Source organism: Strongylocentrotus purpuratus, unplaced genomic scaffold, assembly GCF_000002235.5.
Source record: "Strongylocentrotus purpuratus isolate Spur 01 unplaced genomic scaffold, Spur_5.0 spur5_scaffold_7, whole genome shotgun sequence".
In the NCBI taxonomy this organism is placed as follows: domain Eukaryota; kingdom Metazoa; phylum Echinodermata; class Echinoidea; order Camarodonta; family Strongylocentrotidae; genus Strongylocentrotus; species Strongylocentrotus purpuratus.
Window position 1 is genome coordinate 7,728,803 of NW_022145613.1, and position 11,720 is coordinate 7,740,522.

An 11,720-nucleotide genomic window follows, 5' to 3' on the forward strand; every position below is an offset into this window, starting at 1 on the left:
TGTCACAAGCTAGACAAAAGATTAAAAAAAAAATCAAGCTGAAGCGATTGAGTGTGATTTACACTACCTTCTGAAACGTACAACTCGAGTTCAATTTCATCACCATGCCTGACGTCAAGTGTGACTGCTGCAAGGGTAAGAAAAAAAAGTCGAAATCAATGTTGTTGTTGTTGTTGTTGTTGGTAATACTACCCTCTTAAAAAAAGAGAGTGAATTTTCACTCTATTTTCACTTTCTTGGGAGTGACGTCCGTAATCACTTGTTTAGGAGTGAAAATCGATTGATTTTAGAGTGCTCTCTAAGAAGAAAAGAGTGGATGTTTACTCTATTTTCACTACAATTCCCCGGTGGGGTCACTCAATGTGACTTCCGGACCGCATGACCGTTACCAAAATCGCGGAAAAAGGGGTCAATTTCAAGCAATATCCGCGGACAAAATATTCCTCGAAATAAAGAAAACAGGGGTGCACAGGACTGTCCCCGAAATTGATAAATAGGGGTCAGGAAAAGGGAAAAGAGAAAACCGGGAAGGGAAAAGAGAAAACCGGGAAGAAAAATTCTCGGAGCCGAGTCTTGTCCTTGAAATATGGTAAAATAGAGTAAATTTGCGAAAGTGTCCTTACAATCTTATAAATAGGGGTATTCCAAATTACGATTTTGTCCTTGTTTTGACGGTTAAATTTCACAAAATGTCCTTGAAATTGACCGCTAAAGGGGGTTATATGCCTTGGTGGTAACGGTCATACGTGTCACTCTTTGCATGGGAGTGACCCCACCGGGACATTTTCACTCTCCAGAGGAGTGACGTCCGTGATCACTCGATTTTTTTTTAGAGAGTAGTTTAATGGCGTTCATTCAGTATTGAATATATACGCCATATCTTCAGTTTTATAAGAAAATCAGTTATACATAAGAAAACTGAGAATAAAGATTTGTAAAGACATAATCAATTAGTCAATAACGCAATTTATTAGGAGTCTCTGGATGGTTTGCAACTCCGTGTTTCTGCATGGAAAACTAGCTTTGCCCGATTCGAAATCAATGTTCAATGTTCTCATTAACATGTTAAAATACCCAGTTACCGTATACCGTGTACGGTGTAGCGTTTCTAGAATCAAACCGCTTGATTTTACGCGATCACGACACACAATGCAGCCTGTCTGCTAGTCTGCAGGCACAGACCCTAATTTTACACTTTATCAAAAAATCATTGTGCCTTGAGAGAAGTCTAGCCCAGCTACCTACTGGTTGTGTCAAGAGCAGCTACAGTACATGGCCTATGGTTGTCTTATAGTGCAAACTCACTTTTACGACTGACCAGGGTTTGTGCTTACAGACTACCTGTCTGCAACCATGGACCATGCTGCAACGTAGACAGTGCGGTGTTGTTGTTGTTGTTGTTGTTTGGTGTTATCGGCGTTTCATTCGTTTTTAGAAATAGGATCCGTTCTTTTAATCATATAATTATTACACAGAATCACGTAATATCTATATTCATCGAGGCAATTATTTAGGTGGAAAGGGATGGGGGTATATACATTCTTAGTTACTCTCCACAGTGGCGTACGCAGGATTTTTTCAAGGGGGGTGGGGGGGGGGGGGGTTAAAATCAGGTCCAAAATTTCGCAACGACTCAGCCAGCCGCTAAATATTTTTTTGTCTCGAAATTTGGAAATTTGACATTTTGCTCCGTTTGGGGGGGGGGGGGGGTTAAGGTCAACTTTTTTAGGTCAGCCATTGGTATATATTTTTTTTAATTAAAAAAACAAACAAACAAAAAACAAAGGGGGGGGGGGGTTCATTCAAAATACACACATAACAAATACCAAGGGGGGGGGGGGTTAACCCCCACCCCCAACCCCCTGCGTACGCGCCTGACTCTCCATGAATATATATTATGCTAATGAGACTTTAACAATCTACAGTTTATACTAGTCTGAGTTACAGATCCCAAAATGAGTGTCGACTGTGTAGTAGATGTGCACATGGAAATTTGCATTCAACTATGTTCCAAATGTATGTGACAAATGAGTTATGTCATGTTTTCTTGCCCTCAGGCTTTTTTCATCCTTGTTACATCAACGGTTATGTCAATAACTGAGTTTTTACCAACAAGCACTGATGGATTTGTGGTTTCAAATCCAAGATTGTTATTACTTTTATTATGTTTTTATATCATTATATATATATATTTTTTTAATTCTGAACACAGAGGGCAAGGAGTGTGCCTGCAAGGGACAAGATTGCTGTAAAACTGGTGAATGCTGCAAGGATGGAATCTGCTGTGGAAAATGCACAAGTGAGTCTTTCATCATTTTCATTGAAAATGCCTCCTACTCCTAGTAGGCATTTAGGCTACTCTTTACACAAACATTTATATTCATAGGGAAAAAAATGTTCCAAATGCTCATGCATTTTTTAATTTCTTTATACTATCACCCTTAAATGGGTGCAGGCAAACTAGCAATGATTATTTTTGCACAATATATATATCATTCAGGTGTATCTATAGTTTTGTTGTGGGGGGGGGGGGGCACAAATCTAACAAAATGTTGACAGGCTAGATATAGGTCTATATGATTTGCCAGGGAGATATGAATTTACATCTCCTAGGTGTTATATTTTTGTTGTCACTAATTAAATTAAAATCACTATAGATCTACAGTATATATATATATATATATATATATTCTTTTTTTGGGGGAGGGGGTGGGGGTTGTTGGGTTGAATGTATATGAGGGGCTCGTTATATATTCTGCTGTGTAGTCTGTATGTAAGAGAAATGCAGTTATACCAGCAATAGAGACATTCTAATTTGATGTAAATTACTTATTTTATCTTGTTTTTTCATAGATGTTGCATGCAAGACGTGTGCTGATGGCTGCAAGTGTGGAGGCGGCTGCTCATGCACTGAGGGGAACTGTGCATGCTAGACGAGGAGGGCCCTTTGCTATAGGGATGACAGGTGAGATTTTATTAGTGTTCATGGCTATATAGTGAAAATTGTTTCCAGACACAAACCTTTGCCAGTCATAATATATATTACAGGGTCTGAAATGAAGACTGTAGATCTGCACCGCATCAATAGGACCTCTTTTTAGCTGCTTGTATCTGACATATACATGTATGTAGCTAGAGACAAAGTTTTAATGTGTTATTTTTTTTTTTTTTAGTCAGATTTATGAGGGCTATGTTCAATAGCTCGTTCAATTTTAACTTGGCTAAGTCTATTATGGAATTGTGTCGAGTGTCAAAAAGAGTCCTGTCCTGCATGAATTTCATTAGGACAGCAACTGGTGGTAGTACTTTCAATAATTGCAGAATTGCTCATAACACATCAGTTGTTATTTGATACCTATGAATATTGTGTCACATTCACTTGAATCATTTTTTTTAACAATCCATACCCTGAAAATATTGTTGGTTGTACCAGGAAGTTTTACTAGACTTTGTAGACTTGCGTTCTATGTTGTACTAACAAAAATTGCCTTGTCATTTAAGATAAGTGTTATATGTAAACTAAAAGAATATGTACAATGTCCTGAGAGGCTCTCATATTCAATTTAGCTCAGTTAAAGGTACTATGTCCCTTTTGCAGCCAACCTCAAATTCTGTAGAACTTTGCAGGAATTATGAATATGTCATGTATGTCCTATTTAAACGTTAGCAGTGTTCTAATATTCAAATTATGCAAGAAAACTTGTTTACTTGCTAGACTTCACTGTCAGACACTATTGAGTGACTGACTGGCTTTTTTCTTCTTTGGTAATAACATACATAAAATGAGCTGTAAAGAGTACATGAGCATTTGTCTACATCAATAACCCACTTCTTGTGATGGCCGAAATTAAACTGATTGAATCTTTGCGCAGCATAAAACGTATGACCATTCGGTACAATGGTCTGTACAATCAAGACTATTACTTATTGGCTCTATAGCTCCTAAGTCGATTTGATAACTAAAATTCGTTATTTTCCCACTTGAAGACATTTTCAAACCCCACCTTTTTAGGGAAGTTCTAAATTAGTATTATCTTTCAAATGCCATTGAAATTTAACCTTTTCATTTTTTTGGCTTGCAAATGGGACATAGTACCTTTAAGAAACAGTTATTTTCATAAAATAAAATAATTGTATCACTGAATGAATTTGAATGTTGCTCTAATGCTCATTGAAATGTAAATAAAGTAATATGCAAAAAACAAGATTGACATTACTGCATTGGGATATATGAAAAAGGCCAATTACAAAATCTTTGCAAGTTATGACAATATCAATATGTATATTGCCTTTCGTGACTTTTGTATATAATTTTTTCAACAACCGGAACAAATCTAATGATATCATATTTTTTTGTACAAATATTTTCAAGCATTTTGTTTTTCTCTCCGTGTCTGTTTCTCTTCTACAGATTGAGCATACAGCTGATGAAGTCAATCAGTCAGCGCATCTGCCAAAATGCTCCAAGCAGACATGACTTTGTATATTTTCGACCCAATGCCTTATACTTTTCTTGTAAGGTAGTTGTATATTAAGTTAATTTAAACTTTATTTTTTCTGAAATATGAGACTAATTGGCATTAATAGGACTACTTAAATAAACTTTAGTAAGGCTGACAGTAATGCCTGGTAGAATTTTACTTCATTTGTTGCTGCCCTGTATTGTAAATTGATCAGTCTTTTTCTAACTTCTATCAAATTGTGAAATTTGGAATGTATTTGTAATGCGCCAACTCCACATGACTAATGTGTTCGAGACTCACTCGTGATCAAATTTAAATAATGCTTTGTATATTGTCGACCCGATGCCTTATATTTTTCTTGTAAAATAGTTGTATATTAAATTAATTTAAACTTTATTTTTCTGAAATATGAGACTAATTGGCATTAATAGGACTACTTAAATAAACTTTAGTAAGGATGACAGTAATGCCTGGTAGAATTTTACTTCATTTGTTGCTGCCCTGTATTGTAAATTTTTCAGTCTTTTTCTAACTTCTATCAAATTGTGAAATTGGAATGTATTTGTAATGCGCCAACTCCACATGACTAATGTGTTCGAGATTCACTCGTGATTAAATTTAAGTAATGCTACAATGTACATTCAGTATGCGTTACTTATTTTTTCTTATGATTTATTAGGATGATATATACTGAGGAAATAAGTGAGATTATTGAGGTACTTTTAAGAAAAGAGAGATGTGTAATTTAGAGAATTGAGTGCTGTAGAGTGAGTATGACCAGATAGGAGTGAAAAGGGGAGAGGGAGAGAGAGAGATAATGAAAACAAAAAGACGTGGACGAGAGAGAGAGTGAGTATGACCAGATAGGAGTGAGAAAAAAGAAAGAGAGAAAGAAAAGAGAGAAAAGGGAAAGAGAGAAAGAAAAGAGAGAAAAGGGAAAGAGAGAGAAAGAAAAGAGAGAGAAAGAAAAGAGACGTGGACGAGATAGAGAGTGAGAAAAGGAAGAGAGAGAAAGAAAAAGACGTGGACGAGAGAGAGAGAGAGAGTGAGTATGACCAGATGGGAGTGAGAAAAAAGAAAGAGAGAAAGAAAATACGTGGACGAGATAGAGAGAGTGAATATGACCAGATATGAATGAGAAAAGGGATAAAAGACAGTTGGACGAACGGAAAACGTCAATATGAAATAATAATGGCAAACGTAAAACTGATGAAGTGCCCTGTTTTCCTTTTTCGATAACATGTGCCCCTAATTTCAGTTGAAAGCAACTAATAGCGATCTATTTAAAAAAACATTGTCATCAGTGACAAATTACAGTTTTTATTATATTAAGCTATATACTGAAATCCTTGCGTCTGATTGATTATCTGCAGATTTGTCACTGATTTTTGGTATTTGTCATTGAAAAAAGGCTTTGTGAAATGGAGTCCAGGTCTTGCATAGACCTATTAGCATTCACTAACTTTAACAAGTGAAAGCTCCTATCAAACTTTTACAATATTTTATTATTATTATTTCACATCAATTTAAGGAATGTTTTGTGGACAAATAATATTTTATTGCACTTGGTATAGGCCTAAGTGTTCTCAATGCGGCTAAACTCTATTAAAAGTAGACTTTGATTATGGTAAAAATATTTCCCTTGTAAAACCAGAGAGGCAAAATAAATTGCCATTTGCAAGGTAAATGAACCGCGGTTTCCTGTAATAAAGGCAATAAAGGTCTCTCTTTTTTTCTCTCTCTCTCTCTCTCTCCTAATTGTGCTCGACTGCTGTTTAGTAGTTTTTAAGCACTTAAACACACCTATCTTCTCTGATATTGAGGTCTTTCCTTCATATTTTGGTATTTATCGATCATATGCTTTAATACCATCTATTATCTGCAGATTTGTCACTGATTTTTGGCATTTGTCATTGAAAAAAGGCTTTGTGAAATGGAGCTCAGGTCTTGCATAGACCTAATAGCATTCACTAACATTAACAAGTGAAAGCTCCTATCAAACTTTTACAATATTTTATTATTATTATTTAACATCAATTTAAGGAATGTTTTGTGGACAAGTAGACCTTGATTGTGGTAAAAATATTTCCCTTGTAAAACCAGAGATGGAAAATAAATTGTCATTTGCAAGGTAAATGAACCGCGATTTCCTGTAATAAAGGCAATAAAGGTCTCTCTTTCTCTCTCTCTCTCTCTCTCTCTCCTAATTGTGCTTGACTGCTGCTTAGCAAATTTTAAGCACTTAAAGGTAATACAAAGTTTTGGGAAATTTTTGAAAATTGGGTGGACAGTGATTCTTTACAATTTTGATATATTTGATTGCCCCTGTGGATGTATTACAAGCACTGAAAATTTTAATCCCTAAAACACTTCTACTTTCGAGAAAAATTTAATATAAAAATTTACCGGTGCTCCCGGTAAATTTTGATAAATTTCAGATAGCGCCTACGGTCGTACAATGGTAGCTGCGACCCTGAAAATCTCAGAATTATGTAGGTCTGATATATAATTACCTAACGGGAATAGCCAATCGGTCGATTTAGTCAAGAAACATTGTTTTATAGCTTAATTAATATATTGACCTTGAGAGGGAGCTATACAACATGAAGAGTTTATTACTAACAATTTCATTTAATTTAGACTCGATTTCAACCGTGACGATGATCACTGAATATTGTAGGATCGCATATGCTTCCAATATGTTCATTTGAACCAAATTCATAACCCTATACCAAAACTTTGTATTACCTTTAAACACACCTTTCTTCTCTGATCTTGAGGTCTTTCCTTCATCTTTTGGTATTTTCGATCATTTGCTTTGATACCATCTATTAGAATATCATAATGTGTCACTCTACCCCACCCCCCCGGGGGGGTAGGGGGAATTCAGATTTGGTTTTGGCGGGGGTATGCCGCTGAAGCCGATGAAGCCTCGAAATCCCTACCCATTTTGAAGGGTCATTTTGGCGGATTCTTTTCGAAGTAAAGCCCATTTTTCAAAAAATTCGGGTGTTTGCATGACAAAAACAAAATTTTGAAAAAGCGGACCCATATTTAGGGGTATTTTTGTTAAAAATGGGATCCGTGTTTAGGGATTTTTCGTGAAAAGTTACCCAGTAGAGCGGCACACCCCGTGAGTCCCCCCCCCCCCCCCCGGGCTCTATCCACCAAACTTATCTTATCCATCTTCCTCCACATCCACATTTCAAAACTCTCCAACCTTTTTTGTATGTCACCTGTTTTTGGAGCCCATGCCTCTGATCCATAGAGCAGCACACTCCAGTCCATAGTTTCCATCAGTCTCTTCGTTAGTTGGTGAGAATTTGATGCTTACGGAAGGAATCCCGATGAGGGGTTAGGCCTGTATTTATATATTCTGATAGTACATGCATTTTACGTGACGTTCATTCAGACATTTTTAGCTAGATCCATCAACATATCGCATTGACCAACGTCCCTAGACACCAGAAATAGAAAGTTAGGAAAAAGCTAGTTACCGCGAACCCCCCCCCCCCCAATATAACAGCTCGATCTTGTTGGCCTTATGTCCATTTGACTATACTGAACTCTTAGCCCTGCCCAGACAGGGCCCTGCCACCACAGACAGAGCCCTGTCAGAATTTGTAAGTATCACATAATGTGCCCTCTTGGTGTCTGACATTTTTTTTCAAGTTTAAGTAAATAGTAAACCATTCCCTTATCTGTTCTGATAAGGGCCACTTTTCATTTCCCCGGAACCTGACACCCCCTTTTTTCTCGATATAAGGAGATTTTAGTTAATACGTCTACAGTGGCGGATCCAGGAATTTCTTACCGGGGGGGGGGGGCAAAATCGCATGAGGTGAAATATATGAAAAACGATGAAGCGGAGCGACCAAGCGGGGATGGGTCAGAACCCCCTCCCAGAGTAGGAAGCATTTGCAACTTTAGAACCACATTAGGCGCATTTTCAGGCACTTAATGGAGTATAATATGACGTAAAATTGCTTTCTCCTAACCCCCTCCGAGAGTAGGGACCTTTTGCAATTTGAGAACCACATTTGGCGCATTAATGTCCACCGGCACTTCCTGGGAAAAAAAACGAGGCCTTCTCATTGGTAAGAAGTTAGAGCAAGCTTATCTGTCACGTCGCGAGATGTTGTATATGCTTTGTTGCTGCACACTGCACAAAGACGGTGGTCGGTACTTCACCTAGTAGTACTTGCAAAAGTTATCTTGAGTGTATAAACTGTGTTGTTATCAGGGGCGGCGTCACTAGACCTTTTTCAGTGGGTGGGGGGGGGGGGGAGGGGTGTAGAGCCCACCAATTACCGACAAAACTAGCCACCAATTACCGACAAATATATTAATGCCATTGTCTCAATGTCTACAAAGTTAACCCTATAAACCCGGAGCCGGGAAGTTATTTTTCAGTTTCCCCCTTTTTCCCGCAAGTAGTGCAGAAGCTATGACGTTTCATTTAATTATTAGAGAAAGAAGACGATTCGTTGTACTGTTCTCGACTCTTAATCCTTGTCTGAATTTAGTTTTCCCCCTCCCGCGCAGGTATAAGGTATCAAAATATGCTCATCTGACCGTAATTAAATGCCTAAAAACCCCTGAACTTCCGATCGCTCTGCCCCCTGGACCCCACACAAATAAGTATTCTGCCAGTGTCACAAATAAGGTATCACAAAATATGCTCATCTAACCGTAATTAAATGGCTAAAACCCCTGAGCATCCGGCAGCTCTATCCCTCTACATCCCGGGGATAGACTTTGGCTTGGAAATTTTGCAGCTTCCCTTACTTCTCGGCGTTGAAAACATCTCGATGTCTTCCAAGTACTTCAACCATCACAATTTGTACTTTGTGAACATTCGGTTGGCTTGGGTTTCCTACAAGAGCATGCTGGCTAGCAATAACATCAACAAAATACTGTTGGTACTTCCGTCACCATGCCAGTCTCTTCCGATTAGACATGCACCCTTTTTAACTACACCTTGATAAAGGTTTTTCTGGCTTCCTTTGCGGTTCAAGCTGAAAGTCGACCACGGCTTCTCCGTTCGCCCCCCCCCCCCCCCACTCAGTGTTATTTAGGCTACGCATAATTTTTTATGCTCGTTCCCTCTTTTTGAAAGCACCCCCTATCTGAGTACTGCCAACATTTCTGAACCCCCCCCCCTTTTCTCGGGCTTTTCGCGGGCTTTTCCTGCCTTGGAGACCCCCTAAATTCGGAAAAATGCTCAATGTACCCCCCTAAATTCGGAAAAATGCTCAATTTACCCCACTTAATTCGGAATAATTTCTAAGGAGTCCAAAGAGATGAGAGAGAAAAGAAAGAAAAAACACCCCTTTTTAAAGAAATCTCTGGGTGAAAAGTCAAATACACCCCTTTTCTTACAATTCTCTGGCCGGACTTTGTCTCACGAAAAGTACCCCTTCATTGGACATTTTGGTAACACGCATGCGGTCATTCCGACCCCGGAGTGGGGGGGGGGGGGGGGGCTTCTCCGTAGACATCTAATATACCTTCTCTTCCTTATCTAATATGATTTAAACTTGATGTTACTGGAATCAATTTTGCATTTTCACTGATATTCCTAAACACTTTACTTTGATACAGTATCCACTTCGAGCTGCATTTTTCTGCCGCTCACTATCATGGTGGCTATATTTGTTTTTATTCATTGATTTTATTTTTCAACACTCCAACTCTTTTTTGTACATAACATTGTTTATACAAAACTGCACATAATTATAACCAAGCTTTGTTATCATTTGATAAACAAACGTAAATACAACGTAATTAATAGTTCATAATTTCACAATGTATAGGACAAAAATAAAGTGAGTTTTATATTTCTCAACATATATATATATATATATACAGAATTGACATTTTTAATTTTTCTTTAATACGGATCCGGCAGAATTCGATTACTTGTTAATCGATTCATCCTCCAAGTGGTTCATATCTTTCCTTCTGATAAATCTGATTCTCCATCATCTATTAAAGTGATATACTTTCTTTGAAGACTGTCTCTTCTTCTGATAGAATTTGTGCTGATACGCTTTCACTTTATCACACTAGAGCACTTGTAGCACTGTTCATCGCGGAATTTACATGTCTCCGGCGCATGGTTACCACCGCATCTCCAACACTTCTTTGCAATAGAACAGTTGTCGTTGGGCTTGGATACCCTTTCCCCCAGTCCTTGTTGGTGATTATGGCGCCTTCTTCTGAAGCTTATGAATATAAGTAGGATCAGCATGCGGTTTCCCAATTTTCTTGATCTGTTCTATACATCTCACTTTGCGACTTCCATCGCTGCTGCAATGTTCATTGCATTGTCAAAAGTCAACTCGGGCGTTCCCAATAGTTTTCGCTGGATGTTGACATCTGCACATCTGACGACCAACCGATCCCTCAGCACGTTCACTAGTTCCTTTAAATTACATCCATCACTGACTAGCCCTTACTAGTTGCCGAAGCTTTGCTAGGAACTAAGGGATTGTTCCGTTTGTTTGCTGCGTGCAGGTGTAAAACGTATATCTTTGTACTTTTTTGTGGGTTTTCGCGAGTAATGTGCATTCTAAGCCTCTTTACATTGTGTATGTTTTTATTTATCTGGGTGCAACAACGTACGAAGGGTGTGATATTTAATCCTTTCTACCTTACCCTACAAAGTACATATACAAAAGGACAGGCATATACACATGTACATATAAGTACATTGTTGGTGAAAAAGATTATAAATAATGATAGCTACAGCAATATATTACTATGACTTAAGAAAGAAAGAAACATACTTAAGGCCTCACCCCACAGGGCCAACTGCATAAGTGATTGCGGATTCAGTATCACCGGCCTTTGTTGATAAGTAAGCCCTCTATGCAGGTCACAAGATAATGGTAAATAATTATGTCATGAAATATATTTCTTCTGCAGAGAGCAATATATAAAATAACGCCCTTCTGGAGATTAATTATGTTTATAAAATGATGACGTAGATCCTAATCAAATTATTGGTTGAAAGCGTACACGTGACCAGGCATTTATTTTGCCTAACGTGTAATTTTGGTAATGACCGGTCAATACCCAATGGTAATGACCATGGGCGTCAATCCAAATTAGACCGTGGGGGGGGGGGGGGAGGGACACACGTTAAGACAGGGCGGCGCCAGGTTATTTTGTTAGGGGGCGAATGGGCGCGCCACGCAGAGAGGGGGTGTGTCTGAGGGGATGTGCCCCCTCAGAAGTTGAAGATTTTTTTTA

At 38.2% G+C, this 11,720-nt stretch overlaps 1 protein-coding gene across 1 annotated transcript; it reads left to right on the forward strand.

Moving 5' to 3' along the window:
- Window positions 1-7: 7 nt before the first annotated feature.
- On the forward strand, window positions 8-5,099 carry LOC115920056 (metallothionein-like). Its single transcript, XM_030974990.1, has 4 exons — window positions 8-135; window positions 2,213-2,299; window positions 2,854-2,965; window positions 4,412-5,099. The coding sequence occupies exons 1-3, from the start codon at window positions 105-107 to the stop codon at window positions 2,931-2,933; spliced, it is 198 nt and encodes a 65-aa protein (XP_030830850.1). The 5' UTR covers window positions 8-104; the 3' UTR covers window positions 2,934-2,965; window positions 4,412-5,099.
- The last annotated feature ends 6,621 nt before the right edge of the window (window positions 5,100-11,720 follow it).

Excerpts from the sequence above, each read along its gene's own strand:
- LOC115920056 (XM_030974990.1), top strand. The coding sequence starts at position 105 with ATGCCTGACGTCAAGTGTGACTGCTGCAAGG. Across the intron at positions 136-2,212 it reads CAAGTGTGACTGCTGCAAGG|AGGGCAAGGAGTGTGCCTGC; the intron begins GTAAGAAAAAAA and ends TTCTGAACACAG. Across the intron at positions 2,300-2,853 it reads CTGCTGTGGAAAATGCACAA|ATGTTGCATGCAAGACGTGT; the intron begins GTGAGTCTTTCA and ends GTTTTTTCATAG.